The sequence below is a fragment of the Hypanus sabinus genome, chromosome 10, assembly GCF_030144855.1.
Source record: "Hypanus sabinus isolate sHypSab1 chromosome 10, sHypSab1.hap1, whole genome shotgun sequence".
Lineage (NCBI taxonomy): Eukaryota > Metazoa > Chordata > Chondrichthyes > Myliobatiformes > Dasyatidae > Hypanus > Hypanus sabinus.
The window spans coordinates 124,992,911-125,013,540 of record NC_082715.1 but is presented as its reverse complement, the minus strand read 5'-3'; the positions used below and the strand labels follow the sequence as shown (position 1 = coordinate 125,013,540).

At 42.9% G+C, this 20,630-nt stretch overlaps 1 protein-coding gene across 1 annotated transcript in view; it reads right to left on the bottom strand.

The window, feature by feature from the left end:
• The window catches only part of anapc1 (anaphase promoting complex subunit 1), a 235,295-nt gene that overhangs the window by 33,138 nt on the left and 181,527 nt on the right, over positions 1 to 20,630 (bottom strand). Inside the window, exons 36-40 of the mRNA XM_059982885.1 lie at positions 15,096 to 15,186; positions 14,895 to 14,948; positions 10,921 to 11,114; positions 8,956 to 9,042; positions 6,476 to 6,593 (exon numbers count right to left, since the gene is read on the bottom strand). Of these exons, the coding sequence (XP_059838868.1) occupies positions 6,476 to 6,593; positions 8,956 to 9,042; positions 10,921 to 11,114; positions 14,895 to 14,948; positions 15,096 to 15,186 (544 nt within the window). The remainder of the gene's footprint in view (positions 1 to 6,475; positions 6,594 to 8,955; positions 9,043 to 10,920; positions 11,115 to 14,894; positions 14,949 to 15,095; positions 15,187 to 20,630) is intronic.

Below are 20,630 nucleotides of genomic sequence, written 5' to 3'. Positions count from 1 at the left end.
AGAAAGCAAACTATAGGCCAGTTAGTCTGATCTCGGTGGTTGGGACAATCTTGGAGAAGGCTATTAAGGATGAGGTCTCAGGGTACTTGGAGGCACATGATAAAATAGGCTGCAGTCGGCATGGTATACTCAAGGGAAAATCTTGCCCGACAAGTCTATTGGAATTAGTTGAAGAAGTAACAAGCTGTATAGGCAAAGGAGAATCGCTTGATGTAAAAAAAAATCACACAGCAATATAGCATGGAAAACAAGCCCTTTGGCCCAAATTGCCCATGCCAACCAAGTTGACCAACTGAGCTAATCCCATTTGCCTTCATTTTGCCCATATCCGTCTAACCTAACCACCCAAATAGCTATCCACGTACACATTCAAATGCCTTTTAAATATCATGACTGTACCTGCCTCTACTGCTTCCTCTGGCAGGTCGTTCCGTGCACGTACTACTCTCAGTGTGAAAAAACTGTCCTCAGATCCCTTTTAAATCTTATCCCTCGCACTTTAAACCTGTGCCCTCTAGATCTGGACTGCCCTACTCAAGGGAAAAGATCATTGCTACCCTCCTTATCTATTCTTCCTTCTTGGGCCCTTAGCTCCCAGTAGAGCACAGGCCATTAATGACCCGCCGTCTCCAACGTCCAAAGTCGACAGTATGGTTGGAGTTCATCAATGTTTCTGTAATACATTGCACTCACTGTTCAGGGGATTGGCCTAATCAGCTCTCACCTTATCAATGCCACTCCTGATTTTATGAACCTCTGTGAGGTCGCCCTTCAGCTTCCTCAGCCCAAGGGGGACGCATCCTAACCTATTTAGTCTCTCCTGACAACTCAAATCTAGCATAGTGCCCTTAAATCATCTTTGTGTCCTTTCCAGTTTAAGACATCCTTCTGGCAGGAAGAGCAGAACTGGTAATTAACAACTAATTGATCACTGGGATAGGAATCCTGAAATCCACCTTCCTTTAAAGACCTGGGTATTGAAAGAAATGAGTCAAGGGATTTTGGAGTCCAAGTCCACAGTTTTCTGAAGGTGGTGACATAAGCACATAGAATGGTAAGACAAGTATTGACCTACTTCAATGGTTGGGGTACTGAATGTAAGAGTCAGGAAGTTACGTTGGGGCTGTATTGTGTACAGCTCTGGTTCCCCCATTAAAGGAAGGATGTGGAAGTTTTAAAAAGCACTTAAGAGTTTTAACAGGCCAGGATTAGAGGGTGTTAGCTATAAAAGGAGGTTGAACAAGCTTGGATTGTTTTATTCAGAGTGTCAGAAGCTGAAGGGAAACTCGGTAGATGCTTCTAAAATTATAAGAGCCAAATGCAGGATACTAAGGGCCATTGTCTTAAGGTAAGAGGAAGAAAGTTTCAAAGAGGTGTGCAAGCCAAGTCTTTTTCAGAGTAGCAGGTACCTGGAATGTGCTGGCAGGGGTGGTGGCCGAAGCAGGCAGAAGAGAGGCATTTAAAGAGGTGTTTTGATAGACGTGGGAAATATGCATGGAATGCAGGTATATGCATTGTGTGCAAGCAGAAGGGATTAGTTTAATTTGGTATTTTGTTCAGCACAGGCGTGGGCTGGTAGGCCTGTTACTGTGCTGTTCTATGGTTGGAAAAGGTACAAACAAAAAGTTTACCTGATTTGTTGGTACCTTTATACACACACGCGTGCTGGGTGGCAAAGTAAATCCAGACAGAAACAATCATGCTATTTTACTTTTGTAGCCTCGACTTTTGGAATCTCTTATGTGGAGACATCCTCTCTATTGAAGCCATTCATTGTATTTAATGGTCTATCTTACGTCACCTCCCAACATCCTCTTGTTTGCAAATGTTAAGCCAGTAAATTGATATTGTGAGCCAGATTCCAAGGAGATTAAGGAACTGTCTGTGACTATTAGCAGATCACCATAGTATTGTCAGATCAAGCACAATTCAATTTGCTGGAAAACTGTGGTTCTTGGCTTCTGTTTCCCAAAGGAAATCTGTGCTTACCCCCACAGGAAGTGTCTCACATGAGAACAATGCATGGGAACCACATCCCATACTTGGATGCAAGCTTAGAGTTCCCAGAGCAAGGGCTGGCAAGATGAAGTGGTGTGTTATTTTTTTCATTTAAAAAAAAGTTCAGAAATTCTTGCATAAGAAAGCATTCAGAGGGACAGATGTCCTTCATTTTGATGGTCAGGGGGAGCATGATTTGAACCTATCCATGCTAAAGAGGAGAGGCTATTTCTTAAAGAAAAGAGCAGGACATCATAAGTTGGAGATGTCTGTGATCTCTTATATGGATTCCCCTTCCATCCACTTAGATTAATAAAGATCTGCACTGAAGGTATTTGTGCCCTTGGTAGCTCCGCTTTCTCGGAGGAACATAGAAGTCATTCAGTCTTCAACATGATACTACAACTTAGTGAAATCTGTTTCAAGTAGGATCACACTACTTGGTTCAACTGGAGTTTTGGCGGTTCAGCCCGATACAGGCCATAATATCAGCAGTGCTGCCCCACAGCTTCCATGACCTAGGTTCAATCTCGGCCTCAAGTGCTGTCTTTGTGGAGTTTGCATGGTCTCCATGTGACCACAAGGCTCTCCTCCAGGTGCTCTAGTTCACCTCCCCACCAACTAAAAACGTGCGAGCTGATAGGTTAATAAGCCACTGTAAATTGCTCCTGTTATACAGGAAAGTGGAAGCATCTGGGAGTGTCCTGATGGGAAAGTGGGAGAATAAAAAGAGAATTGGTTTAAAGATGGTTGACAGTTGATGCAAACTCAATGGGCTGGAGGGCCTGTGATCAAGCTGTTTAACTCTATATTCTTCTGAAGGAAAGTCACTGTTACCACATTCATGTAAAATGCTTGAACATATGAGCCCTGAAAGCTTTAAATTGGCTTGTTCATGCGTCATGTGTACATATCGAATGTGCACTGCCCAGCTTTCCAACTAGCCTACTGTCTTCTGTAACCTAGATAACATTTTCATGTCATCCACAAAGCAATCAATTATTGTGTCATCTCCTATGTTCACATCCAAGTTGTTAAAATATATCACAAACAAAGGGTTCCTTTGCTGACTCTTGTGATACACCACTGGCTACAGACTTCCAATCGGGAAAGCTTCTTTCCACCACCACCCTCTCACTCCTATCACCAATCTAGTTAGCCAGCTTGCCTTGGATTCCACGTGCCTTAAGCTTCTGAATCAGCCTACTTGTGCGACCTTGTCAACCGCTTTACTGAAGTCCATGTAGGCAATCTCAACAGTCATCCATTCGTCCATCTTCTTAGTTGCCTCCTCAAAATAATGAATCACATTTGTGAAGTAAGATCTCCCCGGCTCAAAGCCATGCTGACTATCCCTGATCAGCCCCTGCTTTTCGAAATGTACATACGTCCAATAATTTCTAAGGTAAGCCTCAGTGGCCTGTAGTTCCTTGGTTTTTCTGCAATACCCTTCTTAAATAAAGTAACATTAGATACCCTCCAATTTTCTAGCTACTGAAGGTTCATCAGTTTCTGTCAGAGTTGCACCTATCTCATTCCTAGCCTCCAAACCAAAGCTGGATAGATGACAATATTCCATAACATCTAATGGCTCCTTCTTAGTACCAACACTCTAGATTATCTATGTACCACTTCACAAACTCATTTTCTGCCATGTCCTTCTCCTTGGTGAATACAGTTAAGGATTACTCTGGTGGAATCTTGCCTCTATACCCTGGCTCCACTTACAGATTACTCTTTGGGCCCTCTTTGGGCCCACTCTTCCCTTGGCTACTCTCTTGCTCCAGATAGAAAGTTACCAACATTCACTTTAATCTTACTTGCCAAGGATACTTCATGGCCCCATTTTTCTATACTAATTGCTTAAGTTCTTCTTTGCACACTCTATTTTGCAAGAAACTCACTCAATCCCGCTTGCCTATACTTGCCATATGTTTTCTTTTTTTCACCCTTCAATGTTCATCATGCAAGGTCCTTTAATCTTGTACCCTTATCAGAACATTATGGCTCTGACTAACTGTTTTAAAAAGATTCCCACTTGTCAGTTGTAATTTGAACCACAAGCATTTGCTCCCAGTCTTCTTTTGCCAGATCCTCCATTGTGCTATTGAAATTCGTCCTCCCCCAGTTCAGCTTGAGGGCCAATGCTATCCCTTTTTATAACCACCATAATACTTACAGGATCATAGTCATTGTTCTGAAGGTGTTCCTCAGACAACACCTCCGCTACCTGACCAGTTTCCGGTTGAGAACAGCCCGTCTCTAGAAGAACTACAAATTCCACCCCATCTGAGTCCCTTGCAGTCAGTCAACATTGGGAAAGTCAAAGTCCTCCACTGCTAAAACCCTAGTGTTCTTATAACTTCCTGCAATTTGCTTACATATCCGTTGCTGTTATACCGGTTGACTGCTGGGAGGCCTGTCCTGTAAACCCAGCAACATGATTGCTCCTGTCTTATTGCTAAATTCTGTCTGGATGACTTCACTGGACTTCCAGGATATCCTCTCTAAGTAATGCCATTGTAACCAGAAGCACAGCCTCCTCCCCAAGCTCCTTTACATTCCCCTCTGTGCATCTGAAACATCCACAGCCTTTTAAACCGCCGATCCTGAACCGTCCTGCAATCACACCTGGAGGACTCTTAACGACATCACAGCTCCAAGTGTTGGTCCATATTCTAAGCTCATCTGACTCATCAGAGAGGCTCCCTGGCATTAAAGTGAACACCATCTACTTCCAGGTTGGATTTGCTTGATATAGGATGGTCTGCATCCTAGGGTACTAAAGGAGGTGGCTCTGGAAATTGCAGATGCATTGGTAATTATTTTCCGAAGTTCCTTAGATTCAGGATCAGTTCCTGAGGATTGGAGAATGGCTAATGTTATCCCACTTTTTAAGAAAGGAGGGAGAGAGAAAACAGAGAACTATCGTCCTGTCAGCCTAACATCAGTAGTGAGGAGGATGCTAGAGTCCATTATTAAAGATGAAATAGTGGCATATCCAGATAGCAGAAATAGGATTGGGCCGAGCCAGCATGGATTTACCAAGGGTAAGTCATGTTTGACTAATCTATTGGGAGTTTTTCGAGGATGTAACCAGGAAGTTTGTCGGGGGAGATCCAGTGGACGTAGTGTACCTGGATTTTCAGAAGGCATTTGATAAGGTCCCACGCAGGAGATTGGTAGGTAAAATCAAAGCTCTGGGCATTGGGGGGAAGACATTGACACGGATAGAAAACTGGTTGGCAGATAGAAAGCAAAGGGTAGCGGTGAATGGGTGTTTCTCGGAATGGCAGGTGGTGACTAGTGGGGTGCCACAGGGCTTGGTATTGGGACCACAGCTGTTTACGATTTACATCAACGATTTAGATGAAGGCATTGAGAATAACATCAGCAAGTTTGCTGACGATACTAAGCTGGGTGGCAGTGTGACATGTGATGAGGATCTTAGGAGAATTCAGGGTGACTTGGATAGGCTGGGTGAATAGGCAGATACTTGGCAGATGATGATTAATGTGAATAAGTGTGAGGTTATCCACTTTGGGAGTAAGAACAGGAAGGCAGATTATTATCTGAACAGTGTAGAGTTAGGTAAGGGAGAAATACAAAGAGATCTAGGAGTCCTTGTTCATCAGTCACTGAAGGTGAATGAACAAGTGCAGCAGGCAGTGAAGAAGGCTAATGGAATGTTGGCCTTTATTACAAAGGGAATTGAGTACAAGAGCAAGGAAATCCTTTTGCATTTGTACAGGGCCCTGGTGAGACCACAACTGGAGTATTGTGTACAATTTTGGTCTCCAGGGTTAAGGAAGGACATCCTGGCTGTAGAGGAAGTGCAGCGTAGATTCACGAGGTTAATTCCTGGGATGTCCGGACTGACTTATGCAGAGAGGTTAGAGAGACTGGGCTTGTACACGTTGGAATTAAGGAGATTGAGAGGGGATCTGATTGCAACATATAAGATTATTAAGGGATTGGACAAGATAGAGGCAGGAAATATGTTCCAGATGCTGGGAGAGTCCAGTACCAGAGGGCATGGTTTGAGAATAAGTGGTAGGTCATTTAGGACAGAGTTAAGGAAAAACTTCTTCTCCCAGAGAGTTGTGGGGGTCTGGAATGCACTGCCTCGGAAGGTAGTGGAGGCCAATTCTCTGGATGCTTTCAAGAAAGAGCTAAATAGATATCTTATGGATAGGGGTATCAAGGGATATGGGGATAGGGCAGGAACTGGGTATTGATAGTAGATGATCAGCCATGATCTCAGAATGGCGGTGCAGGCTCGAAGGGCCGAATGACTTACTTCTGCACCTATTGTCTATTTTTCTTCACATGCCGTGCACTACACTACTACTCCACTCCCCACTGCCAACTTAGCTTAAACCTTCCCGAATAGTGCGAGCAAACTCCCTTGCAAGGGTATTGGTCAACTATTCAGTGCTGCTTTGAATGTAAACACAGCCAACGGCAGCTCACATACCTTATAGGTAACCTTGATGAGGGCATAACACGGTGTGTTTGTATCCACATCAACCGGTACCAGGAGTCGTGGCTCAGCAGCAAGCACATACAAATGCCTCAGAGCTTGAAGGTGATACCTGGAAGGAGAAAATAAAACACTGCTGACGCCATTATTTCACTGGTGAATTGCTCTCCCCTCCTCTAGACCTCAAGACCCCAAACTGATTCCTGACGTTCGGTGCGTCTGGAATTAGCAAGACTTTCAATAAGAAACAATAGTTGGTCTGAAACTCCAAGAATCAATTAATAGAAAGAATTAGTCAAATAAAGGAATGGTGCTCTTCTGGGAGTTTGTATATCAACTGACGCAAGCTTCGAGATACAAATCAGTGCACTTACTCAATGTCCCTTTTGCTCCACCTGTTACTCATGGCGGGGAATGCATTGCATCCTTGGTTTACAGCCGTTGCTCAGGTGGAACCCCACCCAAAGCCTTAATAACGGCATTCACCTGCTTTTTAATTTTAACCACCTTCTCATTTCCCATCTCCTCTTTTCCTTAACACCATTCCCGAGACATCATGGTAGGTGATGAGCAAGAGAAAGTCTACAGATGCTGGAAATCTGAGGAACACACACAAAATGCTGGAGGAACTCAGCAGGCCAGGCAGTATCTGTGGAAAAGAGTACAGTCGACGTTTCGGGCCAAGACCCTTCCGCAGGTTATGTATAACTTATGCTATTTTAAGTTTATGTTAGCTTATGCTTGTCCTCATCTTGCACTGTGCTGTGAAAGGTGTGAGAGCTGTTTGGTTAATTGTAAAATGGCAAAGATTTTTATACCTTCCTCAGCCGTGGGTGAGGTAATGGAAGAACGGAAGGTAGCTACTGCTGTGCATTTATTCAAGAAGGGTTTTCAGGACAAAACAGGGAACTACAGAATAGTGAGTCTAACATCAGGGGTGAGAAGGTTGCTGGTGAGGATTCTGAGAGATAGCATCCATGTGCATCTGGAAAGGCAAGGATGGAATTGGGATAGGTTTCACTTTGTCACAAGTTTGAGTTTTTTGAAGTGACCGAGAAGATTCACGAGGGCAGGGTGCCCTGCCATTTAGAGTGTATGGCTTAACTTCTCAAAATGCATCACTTTACATTTGCCTGTGTTAAATTCCACCTGTCATTCCTAGGTCCGCTTTTCTTTATTGGCAAGCAGGTAAATGCAGGCAAATAGGTCTGGCTCAGGAAGGGATTACAGTCACAGAGTCATGCAGCACAAATATAGGAATTTCAGCCCAACCAGCCTATGCCAACCACAGTGCTCATGAAGCCAGTCCCAATTCTAGCCCACATCCCTCCAACAGCTTCTTAAACTATTGTACCTGCCGCAACCACTTCCTCTGGCAGCTCATTCCATATACTCACCACCATCTCTGTGAAAATCTTGCCCTTCTTAAACCTCGTGCCTCTCACTCAAAATCCATGCCCCCTAATTTTGGACTCTGCTACCCTGGGGAAAACACTGGTATCTCGCACCTTATAGATGCTTCTCATCATTTTAAATACTTCTAATATGGCTGTCCTTCATTCTCTGATGTTCCAAGGAATAAAGACCTGGCCTGGCCAACCTCTCTCTCCCTATAACTCAGGCACAGGCCCTATAACTCTGGTTGGCATGGATGAACTAGATCCTGTGCTGAATAACACAAAATTGCTCCAAATCTGCAGGTGAGTGGTGGAACCTGGAGGGATCTGATAGAAATATTGGGAGTAAAAGAATGAGATTAGTGTAAATAAGTGTTTGAAATGGACAGTGGGTCCCATGCATTGAGGACATCTTCAAAAGATGGTGCATTAAGAAAGTGGCGTTCAAGATGAAGGACCCTCACCACTTGGGACATGACCTCTTCTCAGTACTGCCATCAGGGAGGAGATACAGGAGTCTGAAGGCACACATTCAATGTCTTAGGAACAGCTCATTCTCTGCCCTCAGATTTTGAACAGTCCATGAACTCACGAACAACACCCCACTCACTATTCCTCTTCTGCGCTATTTATTTATTTAAAATTTTATTTATTTGTTTGATACAGCATGAAACAGGCCTTTCCAGCCCAACAAACAGTGCCACCCAGCAACCCGCCTATCTAACACGAGCCGCAGCACAGGACAATTTACAATGACCAACTAAACTGCTAAACGGCACGCCTTTGGCACGCGGGAGATAACTGGAGCCCCAACAATCATGGGGAGAATGCTCCTTAAAGACAGTGCCGGATCCGAACTCCGAACCTTGACGCCCGAGCTGTAATAGCACCGTGCTAACTGCACTGCCCCAAATTAAAGTAACTTTTCTGTCTTTCACTGTACTGCTGCTACCAAACAAATTTGTAAACGTACGCCAGTGATAATACACCCGATTCTGATTTAGTTCCACCCACGACTCCGTGACTCTGTTACGAACTGGCACTGGTTGAGGTCCACTTGTACTAAAGAGCACTTACCTATTGTCAGTGCTGTGCGCGGGAAAGCGAGGATAAAGAGCACAAAGCAGAGCTGCATTTGCAGAATTCGATGTGCATATGGAATATCTGTAAAAGATGTAAATCGTCATATAAAATTAAAGAAAAAAACAACGAAAACTGTTGTTGGAAGACTCATCTCTTAAAAAAAATAACTTACTAAAAGCCACAAGTTTTACCACCTTCAGTCATTTAGGAAAACATGTGGGTAGAAATTTACATCATTGTTGTGACAGCAAGGACCATCTCCAGATTAGTGCATTCTGCTACGTTGCAAGAAAAGATGAGTCTAGAGTAAGGTGGGGTTGGGTGTATAGAGAAGAGGCTTCTGCGAAAGGTGGGGTGGGTGTTTGATGTACATCAGGTTGACGGAATGATCGGAACAGTGGGTGACTGAGGAGGTGGATGTGAGGATGGAAGTGCAGATCGACGGCAGAGTAATGAGTGATCTGTGAACCGGGTTGAGAGGGGTAAGTGAGTAAGCCAGATCAGGTTTGTTGCAGTTAAAATTAGACGTAGAGGATGGGCGGGGCGGCACAAATGAGACAGGAGGTGAATAAGTGATGTGAGGTACGATTCAAAGAGAAGATTGAATGCTCAAGATGAATGGGAGGGTGAATCAGGTGGAGCATTTTTAGAGAGTCAAACCAGAGGATGAAGGGTGGATGACCAAATGGAGAAGTTGGACAAGATGACTGAGTGAGGGTGGAGATAAGGAAGTAAATAATATTGATGCTCGAGGTGGAGCAGAGCTGAGGTGTGCATAACAATGAATCCCTGATACCTGATACTGCATTGTGCCACGTACCTCACCGTCGTCAACACCTGACAGACAAACAGTAGATATTGTGCCCTTTTGAAACTCCTACTTGGCAACTTAGCAAAGACCGATGCTTTATCAATCTTTAACTTGTATTATCTTCACAGCTTCTTCTTCGAGTCAGCAATTCCTGCCAAGCTGCATTTTAATGTGTGATGGCAACCTCTGGCCATATTGCCCATGGCTATTCACGGCAGTGAACGTTCATGGGCTATTTGACTGTTAACAGCACCACAGCTGAACAAAATACCCACCCCCTCCGTTGTCCACAGCCAACAATTTTACCTGTGGGAGTCAAAGGAGAAGAGAGAAGCCGGGCAGGAAAGCTGGAAAAAGAATACGGTCTCCTGTGTACACCAACAACTTGCTTCTTAAAAAGATGAGATGTTTGACATGCATTTTCTCTGGTAGTTGTTGTCAAATCAGCTGTGAATTCTAGTACTTGCAGCTCTTGTCCTTAACAAGCTTGTGAGGTAATGCTGAACTTGGCTTGAACGATGAGGAATGGCTCTTGGGATTTTCTTTACTCAAAAAACTAGCGGCTAATTTGTAAATCTGATAGTTTACATTATCTTCAATTTTGTTTAAAAAAAATCTTATAAGCTGGCCTTTCACCTCCGAGGTTTGAGTTCAACATTGAATACTGACAACTGCAATATGATCTATGTATCCCGAACATCTGTGAAACATCTAGCTACTGTCTTGTCCAGTTCCCAGTGATCCAGACAGCAAAACTGCCCCTAATTGGTAATCTTAGCTTCACATTTAGGAATTGGATGGCTACTGTGGCCCATGGGAAAATGCTTGAGCTGGGAAATACTCCTCTGGGATTGGGAAGTTTCTTAGGTGTGTCACTGTGGGAGCTTCTTGACTTTTTAAAAAAGCAATTAACTTCTGTTTCTCTCTCTGACCTGCTGAATGCTTACCATTAGTTTCTGTTTTAATTATAGATTTGAAGTATTTTGTTTTGAACTTAGCTCTACATCTCCAAATTGACCTTCCCTTTCAACCAACCTCCCTATCCGGGACTGAAACAGGAAGACTATATAAACTCCCTGTAACAAAAGGCCTCCCACTAAACATAACCCGGGTGATGAGCCGTGCAAGTGAAAACAATTCAAGTTTACCTTCCCCCTCCTAAGAAGAGGAGGCCCAGGGCCATGTGCGTGGCCATGTGGAAACCGTAATTCATCTCTCCTCCTGTTCTTTTGTGCATAAATCGACACAGCTGGAGGACCTTCAGGTTCCCAGTGCCTGCCATCACCAAGGCCAGGGACAGCAGAACCACACTCAGACAGGTTTCTAGGTTGTGGTGACCAGCCTGTAAAATGTAAGGGAAACTGCGTGAAAGGCCTCTCAGCTTGTTCCCTCTTCCACCACCATTCATCTCAACTTATGCTATATATATACAGAAGTAGAACTAGGCCTTACATCATCTTGAGCCTCCTCTGTTATTGAATGGGATAGTAGTCAATCTGATCTAGGCTTTTTTACTTATTACACAGAAAACCCATTGGTTCCCAGTTGAGTACTCCAACCCCGTTCCATTTTCCCCTTTATCCCTGCCCCTCTTCAACGTAGTTTCTCTTGTGCCAATATCCCTTTACGGTTCTTTTTGCCACCTGCAGGAGTAAAGTGACCCATCACCAAGCCTTTGCAGTGTGGGAAGAAACTGGAGTCCCTGAAAAACAAACGAACGAACAAACAAACGCACACACACGCACACACACACCCACCCACCCCCAAAAACACAAACTTGCTGCCTGTTCCCCACCATGCTCGATCCTCTTACATTCTAACATTGTTGAACACACTCAGTAACTCAGCCTCCACAATTCATTCTGTCGAGTCTGAGGATTCACACCCACTTAAGACACAAATTCGTCTCATGTGCATGTCACTTTATTCTGAAACTCTGACCTCACTTTCAGATTCTCCCAACCTGTCAGATTCCCTGAATCTTCTATGTTTTAGTAAAATTACTTCTAATTTTAGTAAGTTCCAGTTGTAGGCCCAACCTGCTAAAACTTGTTTATCTGGGGAACTACCCTTATGAACTGTCCCTGAACTGCCTCCCTCGCAAGGCTCTTAATGAAGGTGAACAAACCAGTGTGTACTCCAGTAGTTCTCCCCCTAACACTCTGTTCAAATGTAGCATCACCTTCCTTCTTTAATAAATCATTCCCTTTGCAAAAGGCCAACATTATATTTATATTCTTAATTATTCTGTACATCTAAAAAGCTTATTTTGTGCAAATCAATCAATCTGTGCCGCAACATTGAGGTCTCCCATTTTAATGATTTCATATTCTTTACTTCTTTCTTCCGAACCAGGTAACCCTACACTCCCTTACTTTCTGTCTACCTGCCAATCACAGAATCCCACAATTAGGGCTGTAAGTTACTCATTTCCTTTCTGAAGTACTCTTCAGGAACAGGGTGGTAGGGAAGACAACTTGCTAAGGGATCCCTGAAACAGATGATTGAAAGATCAGGATAGCAATGACAATTTGTCAGTAACTGCCAATAATTTAAAGGGCAAAAGTTTAGGGGTAACACGAGGGGGAACTTCTTTACTCAGAGAGTGTAAGTTGTGTGGAACGAGCTTCCAGTAGAAGTGGTAGAGGCAGGTTCGATTTTGTCATTAAAAAAAAAATTGGATAGGTGTATGGACAGGAAAAGAATGGAGGGTTATGGGCTGAGTGCAGGTTGGTGGGACTAGGTGAGAGTAAGCGTTCGGCATGGACTAGAAGGGCCGAGATGGCCTGTTTCCGTGCTGTAATTGTTATATGGTTATAAATGTTTTTGCACTGCACTGGGCCATTGAACTGACCAAAAGACATAGGAGCCGAATTCAACTACTTTGGCCCTCGAATCTGCTCCACTGGTTGATCACCACTGATTTACTTTCCCTCTACACTCCATTCTCCTGCTTTCTCCTCGCAACCTTTGACACCTTTACTAATCAACAACCTATCAACTTCCACTTTAACTATACTCAATATCTTGGCTACCACAGCCATCTGTGCCAATGAATTCTACAGATTCTTCACCCTCTGATGCACCATTTTTGACTGATATTCTACATGGGCTTGTTGACTTGTACGTGTGAGGACTGGGCATCAAGCTGTGATGTCAAGGTGGGCGGGGGGGGTTGTCAGGACTTCTTTATTCTGTGGATGTGTTCTTGTGTGTTGCCGTTGGTATTGTGTCTTCACACCTTGACCCTGTAAGTAATGCTGTCTTGTTTTGACTGTATTCATGAATAGCTGATCTACAATTAAACTTGATCTGAATTGGACTAAAAGTAAATCCATGAGACTCCACTCTTCAATGTACATTGGCAAGCGAGCATTAATTGTTTTAAAGATTTCTGTAGATTTGCAGCCCTCATAGTAAACAAGCTCTTCAGGATCTATCAAAATTGCACCATCTCAGATCACAAGAACCTGCAGCGGATAGTGAGGTCAGCTGAGAAGATCATCGGGGTCTCTCTTCCCGCCATCACGGACATTTACACTACACGCTGCATCCGCAAAGGAAACAGCATTATGAAGGACCCCATGCACCCCTCATACAATCTCTTCTCCCTCCTGCCGTCTGGGAAAAGGCTCCGAAGCATTCGGGCTCTCACGACCAGACTATGTAACAGTTTCTTCCCCCAAGTTATCAGACTCCTCAATACCCGAAGCCTGGACTGACACCTTGCCCTACTGTCCTGTTTATTATTTATTGTAACGCCTGCATTGTTTTTGTGCACTTTATGCAGTCCAGTGTAGGTCTGTAGTCTAGTGTAGCTTTCTCTGCTTTTTTTAATCACGTAGTTCAGTCGTTTTTTTTTTAACTGTGTCATGTAACACCATGGTCCTGAAAAACATTGTCTCATTTTTACTATGTACTGTACCAGTAGTTATGGTCGAAATGACAATAAAAGTTGACTTGACTTGACTTGACATGATTAACCTTATTCTAAGATTCGGTTTCATAGTTCTGGGTTAACTAGAATCATTCTCAGCTGATGGCCTTTAGAAGAAAAAAACCAAGGCAAGGTTTTAGTGCAATAAAACCATGGCAGCTGTTGATAAAGTAAATATAGGAGAAACTGTTTCCACTAACAGCAGGGTCATTCCCCAGAGAACACATACTTAATGTGGTTCATGCTTTCAAATCTTCAGACTGAAGCATTCCAAAGAAAGAACTGCACCTTGTTACCTCTGGGACTGAGTTTGGGTGCAGCCTAGTTTATGCTTCCAACACAGGATTCATCACACCAATCACAGCAGAGCAATCCCATTCGTCCCGTTCCCCCATCCTCATTCCATGACATCTTGCAACTTAGCTTCCCTCATGATTGATTTGACCACGAAAGGGCAATTTACGGTTGGCTTTTAAACTGAGAATTAATGGTTAAAATGGTTTAAAAAAATCTTCTGTGAAATGGTTGCTGAATTTAATTGGCATAAGCATGGAACATAGAAACTTACAGCGCGTTACAGACTTTTCGGTCCACAATGTTGTGCCGACCATGTACCCTACTCCAGAGACTGCCTAAAATTTCCCTAGCACATAGCCCTCTATTTTTCTGAGCTCAATGTACCTTAGAGGCTCTTAAAAGACCCTATTGTATCTGCTTCCACCACCGCAGCCAGCAGTACATTCCATGGACCCACCACTCTCTGTGAAAAACTTACCCCGACATCCCCTTGGGACCTTAAAACTGTGCCCCCTCATGTCAGCCATTTCAGCCCCAGAGAAAAGCCTCTGACTATCCACACGTTCAATGCCCCTCATCATCTTATACACCTCTATCAGGTCACCTCTCATCCTCTGTCGTTGCGAGGAGAAAAGGCCGAGTTCACTCAGCCTATTCTCATAAGGTACACCCTCCAAACCAGGCAACATCCTTGTAAATCTCCTCTGCACTCTCTCTATAGTTTCCATGTAGTATAAACCTGGAGGGAAAATCTCAACCCAGGCAAGATAATGAACCTAAACTTCCGTGATTAAGTGAAAATAAAGTACTATCACATTCTTAAGCGTAAAACAATAAATTTATCAAGACTTAGGTGGGTGTGTTTGGGTGGGAGGAGAGAGGACTTACCAGTGCTGCCATTGGTGAAGAGACAGACTCCAGAAACATTTTCACATATTTGTACTAGATAACAAACAAAACAGTTAATATTACAGACATTTTAAATACACTACTTGAAATCATCAGCCAACAACTACAAAGTGACAAAGGCTTGAGATTCATTCTTCCCCTTTTTTATTGAAAAGCTTTTAACAATATAGTGTCACCCACCAAACAATTGAAAGCCGCTGTGTTTGAAGATCCTGCAAATCGTAGGCCCATTGCCATACAGGCACCAGCAATAATGTTGATGTGAGCTTGGCTGCAAACAAGAACGAGAATAGTGTGCAAACGGTAATTGAAAGGAATATGGCCATTTAATCACATACAGTTAGCCGACTTTACGTTGCAAATGATGGGAGGGACTGTTCAACATCCTTAATAGAGAGATAAAGTAAGGATCTGAAATTTACCCCAATACAACAGACAGGCTACAGCATCCAGCCAGGTGAGAGGAGGAGGGATTTTACATGAGATGGAGGGTGAGTTTTGGGCGCCTGTTTTCAAATTTGCTTCAGGTCAGTGGGCGGATGCTGTGACTGATATGTAGATAGACAGTCAGCCAAGGGAGCACGGTTAACCCGCAAACTGATAAATCAGTTACTGGATAATCAAGAGTTGACTGCATATTTTGTTAGAGTGAACTTTACTTTTGGCAGGGTGTTCTGAAGTGCTAAGAACAGTTCTGAAACATCTTGCTGGCTAGCTCAAAGGAAAGAATTTTACTCCCCCCTATTCTATAGCAACTTGCAGCTCTTCCCACAGTGGTGCTGACGGTAGTACAGCAGCCTCTCAGGCCCGGCCACAATGGGCTTGTGGAGTGGAGTTTGCAGGTTTTCTCCGTGACCATTTGGGTTTCACCAGGAACTGTTCTTTCCTCTCATATGCCAAGGACATGTTCAGACTGGCCATGTAAATTATCTGCTGTTTAGGTGGCTGGTGGGAGAATCAGCCGATGGGTAGTGGGTAGAAATGTTGTTATTACAGGGAAATAAAGGGGGAGGGGGAATGGGATTGCTCTAATACCTGATTTAGCCTCAATAGGTCAAATAGCTTCCTTCTGTGTCAGAAGAAGTGAATCACAACACCTGTTACGTTTGGTGTATTCACAGAATGTGATTACTGCATGTCGTAATCTCCAATGGTTAGATGCAGCAAGGAAAGGCTCCAACCACCTGGTTTATCCTGACAGACAATGTATGAAGGTAGCTCGACTGTTCAATTATCCCCAGTACATCCGGTTATGGAAAGGAATGGGTGAAAGAAATGGAAAGAAATCAGTGCCCAAGTGGGTACGTGAAATGCCTTGCTTCTGAATCTGGGAAGATGCCACTTTAAGCTGCATGTTTCCTGCTTCACCCTACTGGAGCTGCGCCACTATGCCTCACATTTACACATCCATACTGTATGTAACCTTGGAGAGAGGGGAAAAAACTGACCTCAGGAAAATAGGATGGACGATATCCAGTTTAAAGATTTTTTTTTGCAAAAGCACGGATAATTATTATGGGTGATAATAGGTCAATGGGCATTTTAAATTTTTGTTCAGATAGCTTCACAAACTTAAAAATAAACTGTGTATGGGCAGTCCCCAGGTAACATAAGGGTTCAGTTCCTGACAGCAGTCTGTAAAGAGATTTTCCGCAGTCAGGAATGTCCGTTTCCTGTAGTAACCCATAACAGATTGCCCTACACATACAGTATTTGTTATAACTTTATCATTTTATTATTGAACAATCAATCACTCTACCAATCCCATAATTCAACTAATGGAATATATACTGCACCCAGAATAAAGAATTGTATTATTTAGCTTGAAAATAATTTTTAAAATGTATGAAAGAGTTTGTACGGAGACAAATCTCCATAGATGAGGTCATTTGTAAACCTCCAGGAGCTCTGTACAGAATATAATTAAGTTGATATTTGCTTACAGTTCAGTTTGCATCTTTTCAAGCTTAAAAGAATTCCACAAGGAAGAAATTTAATTGCGGTTTTCATCACAACTTGCCTACAAGACGTACAAACTGTAAATATTTTTAAGATTCCTTCAAGGTCTGTCATATTGTTGCAAAATATGGAGTTATTGCCTATATTCTCAACTGTCCCACAGATCTGATAGCTTGACAGAATATTTCACAGGGGCAGTTCTGAGTTAATAACACCGCTATAGCTAGAATCACAGAAAAATAGGGATGGCAGATTTTTGCAAATACACACATGACGAAGATAGGCTTTTGTAATTACTATTACCTCTATATCATTACTTGTATTCAATTTACTCATTGCTGTGCTGAGCATCAAACTGATGTCTTCAGATCAATAATTATAATATGCATAGAATAGTGGAATATGGAGGGGAATTAGTTTAATTCAGCAACATGTTCAGCACAGACATTGTGGGCTGAATGGCCTGTTCCTGTGCTATACGGTTCATTAACCTTTATGCTGTTACACCTTACACCTCATGATGTGAATAATAGTAATAAATACTTTGATGCACACTTATGCCCGAAACTGAAAATAATGTGGGCTTTGGATTTAACATATCAAATTTGCAGTGCCTTCTTCAAAACAAAATCTTTCATCTTGTAGTCAGTTCACAATGCCAGTTGACATTTCTCTACTCTGTTTTTTTACACCATGACTTCCACTACTGTAAACCATTTTCCGATACATTCAGGTCAGACTGACGTAGTTTAATCATATCAGAAACTCTCTCCTCCAAGTAATCTGACCGAACCTTAGCTCCATCCGCCCCTGCAGAATCACCTCAAGAAATGGAACTTAACTATGTCCCAACAATCTTTCAATGATCTACTTACAGGTGTACTAAAAATATTCAGCTGACACTGAAGATGGTTATCAAGATTTACAAAGGAATCTTGATAAAGCTGGATAAGTAGACTAAGGAATGGCACATAGAGATTAATTCAGTTAAGTGTCAGAAGACCAATGAGGGTAGAAATTCCAGAGTGAATAATTTCGCAGGGAAATGCTACAGAACAGTGGCTCTTAGGAGCACAAGTGTATCATTCCCTGAAAGTGGTGTCACAGGGAGCAAGGGTGATGAAAAAAGCTTTTGGCACGCTGGCCTTCATCAGTTAGAACACTGAGTATAGAAGATAGGATGTTGGATTGCTATTCTACAAGATGTTGGTAACGCTGCATTTGGAATACTGTGTTCAGTCACCTGGCTAGAGGAAAGTTGGAAAGAATGCAGAGCAATTTTTAAGGATGTTGCCAGGCCTCAAGGGACTGAGTTACGGAGAGAAGTTGAGCAGGCTGGGTCTTAGTTTACTGAAGAATGAGGAGTGATCTTCCTGCTTGACAAACTTACTGGAACTCTTTGAGGATATAATGAGCGCAGTGGATGGAGGAGAACAGGTATTATTTACTTGGATTTCCAGAAGCTGTTCGATAAGGTGCCGCATAAGACTTATCCATAAGGATGCATAGAGATGTACCAGTATGAATAGAGAATTGGTTAACTAATAGAAAGCAGAGAGTTGGGATACAGGGGTGTTTCTCTGGTTGGCAATCAGTGGTGAGTGGTGGGCCGCAGGGGTCAGTGCTGGGACTGCAACTGTTCATAATATACATTAACCATCTGGAAGAGGGGACAAGTGTAGTGTATCTAAGTTTGGTGATTACACCAAATTGAGTGGAAAAGCAAAACGTGCAGAAGATATGGAGAATCCGCAGAGAGATACAGACAGGTTAAGTGAGTGGGCAAGGGTCTGGCAGATGGAGTACAATGTTGGTAAATGCGAGGTCATCCACTTTGGAAGGAAAAATGGGAGTGCAGATTATTTAAATGGTAAAAAAAAATGCAGCATGCTGCTTTGCGGAGGGAATTGGGAGTGCTTGTGCATGAATCACAAAAGGTTGGTTTGCAGGTGCAGCAGGCTATCAAGAAGGCAAATGGAATGTTGTCTACATTGTTAGAGGGATTGAATTTAAGAGCATGGATACTGCAGCTGTACAGGGTACTGATGAGGCCACAACTGGAATCCTGTGTGCAGTTCTGATCTCCAGACTTGAGGAAGGATATACTGGCTTTGAAGGCGGTGCAGAGCAGGTTCACCAGGTTGATTCCAGAGATGAAGTGGTCAGACTATGAGGAGAGATTGAGTCGCCTGGGAATTCAGAAGGATGAGAGGAGATCTTATAAAATTATAAGATTTTATATAAAATCTTATTTAGATAAAATCATATAAAATTATTAAGGGGATAGATAAGATAGAGGCAGGAAACTTGTTTCCACTGGTCGATGAGACTAGAACTAGGGGACATAGCCTCAGGATTCGGGGAAGTAGATTTAGGATGGAGAAGAAGAGGAACTGCTTTTCCCAGAGAGTGGTGAATCTGTGGAATTCTCTGCCCAATGCAGCAGTGGAGGCTACTTCAGTAAATATAATTAAGACAAGGTTGGATAGATTTTTGCATAGTAGGGGAATGAAGGGTTATGGGGAAAAGGCAGGTAGGTGGAGATGAGTCCATGGCCAGATCAGCCATGATCTTATTGAATGGTGGAGCAGGCTCGATTGTCCGGATGACCTACCCCTGCTCCTACGAGGAGTGATTGATTTTCGTGTCCTAAGGTAGAAGGAGTCAATTTTAGAAAACTTAGCACATTTATTTTTCAACATAGTCCCCTCCTACATTTACACACTTAGTCCAGCGGTCGTGGAACATACAGATCTTGGACCTCCAGAAAATGTCCACAGATGGGTGATTTATAAGTTTGTGTCCTAAGGTAGAAGGAGATGAGTTATTAACTTCAAACTTTCTGCATAATCACTCAAAGCGTTGAACTGCATGTGCATGTAACAACAGCTGTATAACTCATCTCCTTCTACCTTAAGACCACGACCTTATTAATCACCCCTGCAGTGGACATTTCCTGGAGTCCAAGACCCGTATGCTCCACGACCGCTGGACTAAGTGTGTAAATGTAGGAGGGGACTATGTTGAAAAATAAATGTGCTAGGTTTTCTAAAATCGACTCCTTCTACCTTAGGCTACGAACTTATCAATCACCCCTCGTATTTCTTATGTTCTTATGATATATAAAACCACGAGGGTGAATGTATACAGTCCTTTCCTGAATGATGGTGAATCAAGAACTAGAGGTTAAGGTGAGGGGGTGAAATTTAACAGGAATCTGAGAAGCAGTTTTTTCATCCAGAGGATGGTGTGCATATTGGAGTGACTCCCTGAGGCAGTTACAATTAACAACATTTAAAAGCTATTTGGACAGTTACAAGTAGTGGACAGGAAAGGCAAAAAGGGATATGGGCTATGGGACTATTCTAGTGATATGAGCTGATTGCAAAATAGTTCCAGCAGGTCTCTGAAGAGTAAATGGGCCTTCCTTTGGACATCTAAAAGACATGACCTTTGAAAATATAGCACTCTGTCAGTATTGCAGAAATGACAATGTTCAATGATTGAAATGTTACATGCTCAGTACAAGTTTAGTTACTAAAGTGGAATCAAATGGTCTGGACCATGGTTTCAGCCTAAAATTTTCCACACACAAAGGATATTTAAATGCAAATAAATACATTAATGACCATGAGCATGAAGCTATCAGAGTGTCATTAAAAGCTGTCTGGTTCACTGACGTCTTCAGGCAATGAAATTTGCCACCCTTACAAGGGTCTGGTCTGTATGTGATTCCAGATACCACCAGTGAGGTTG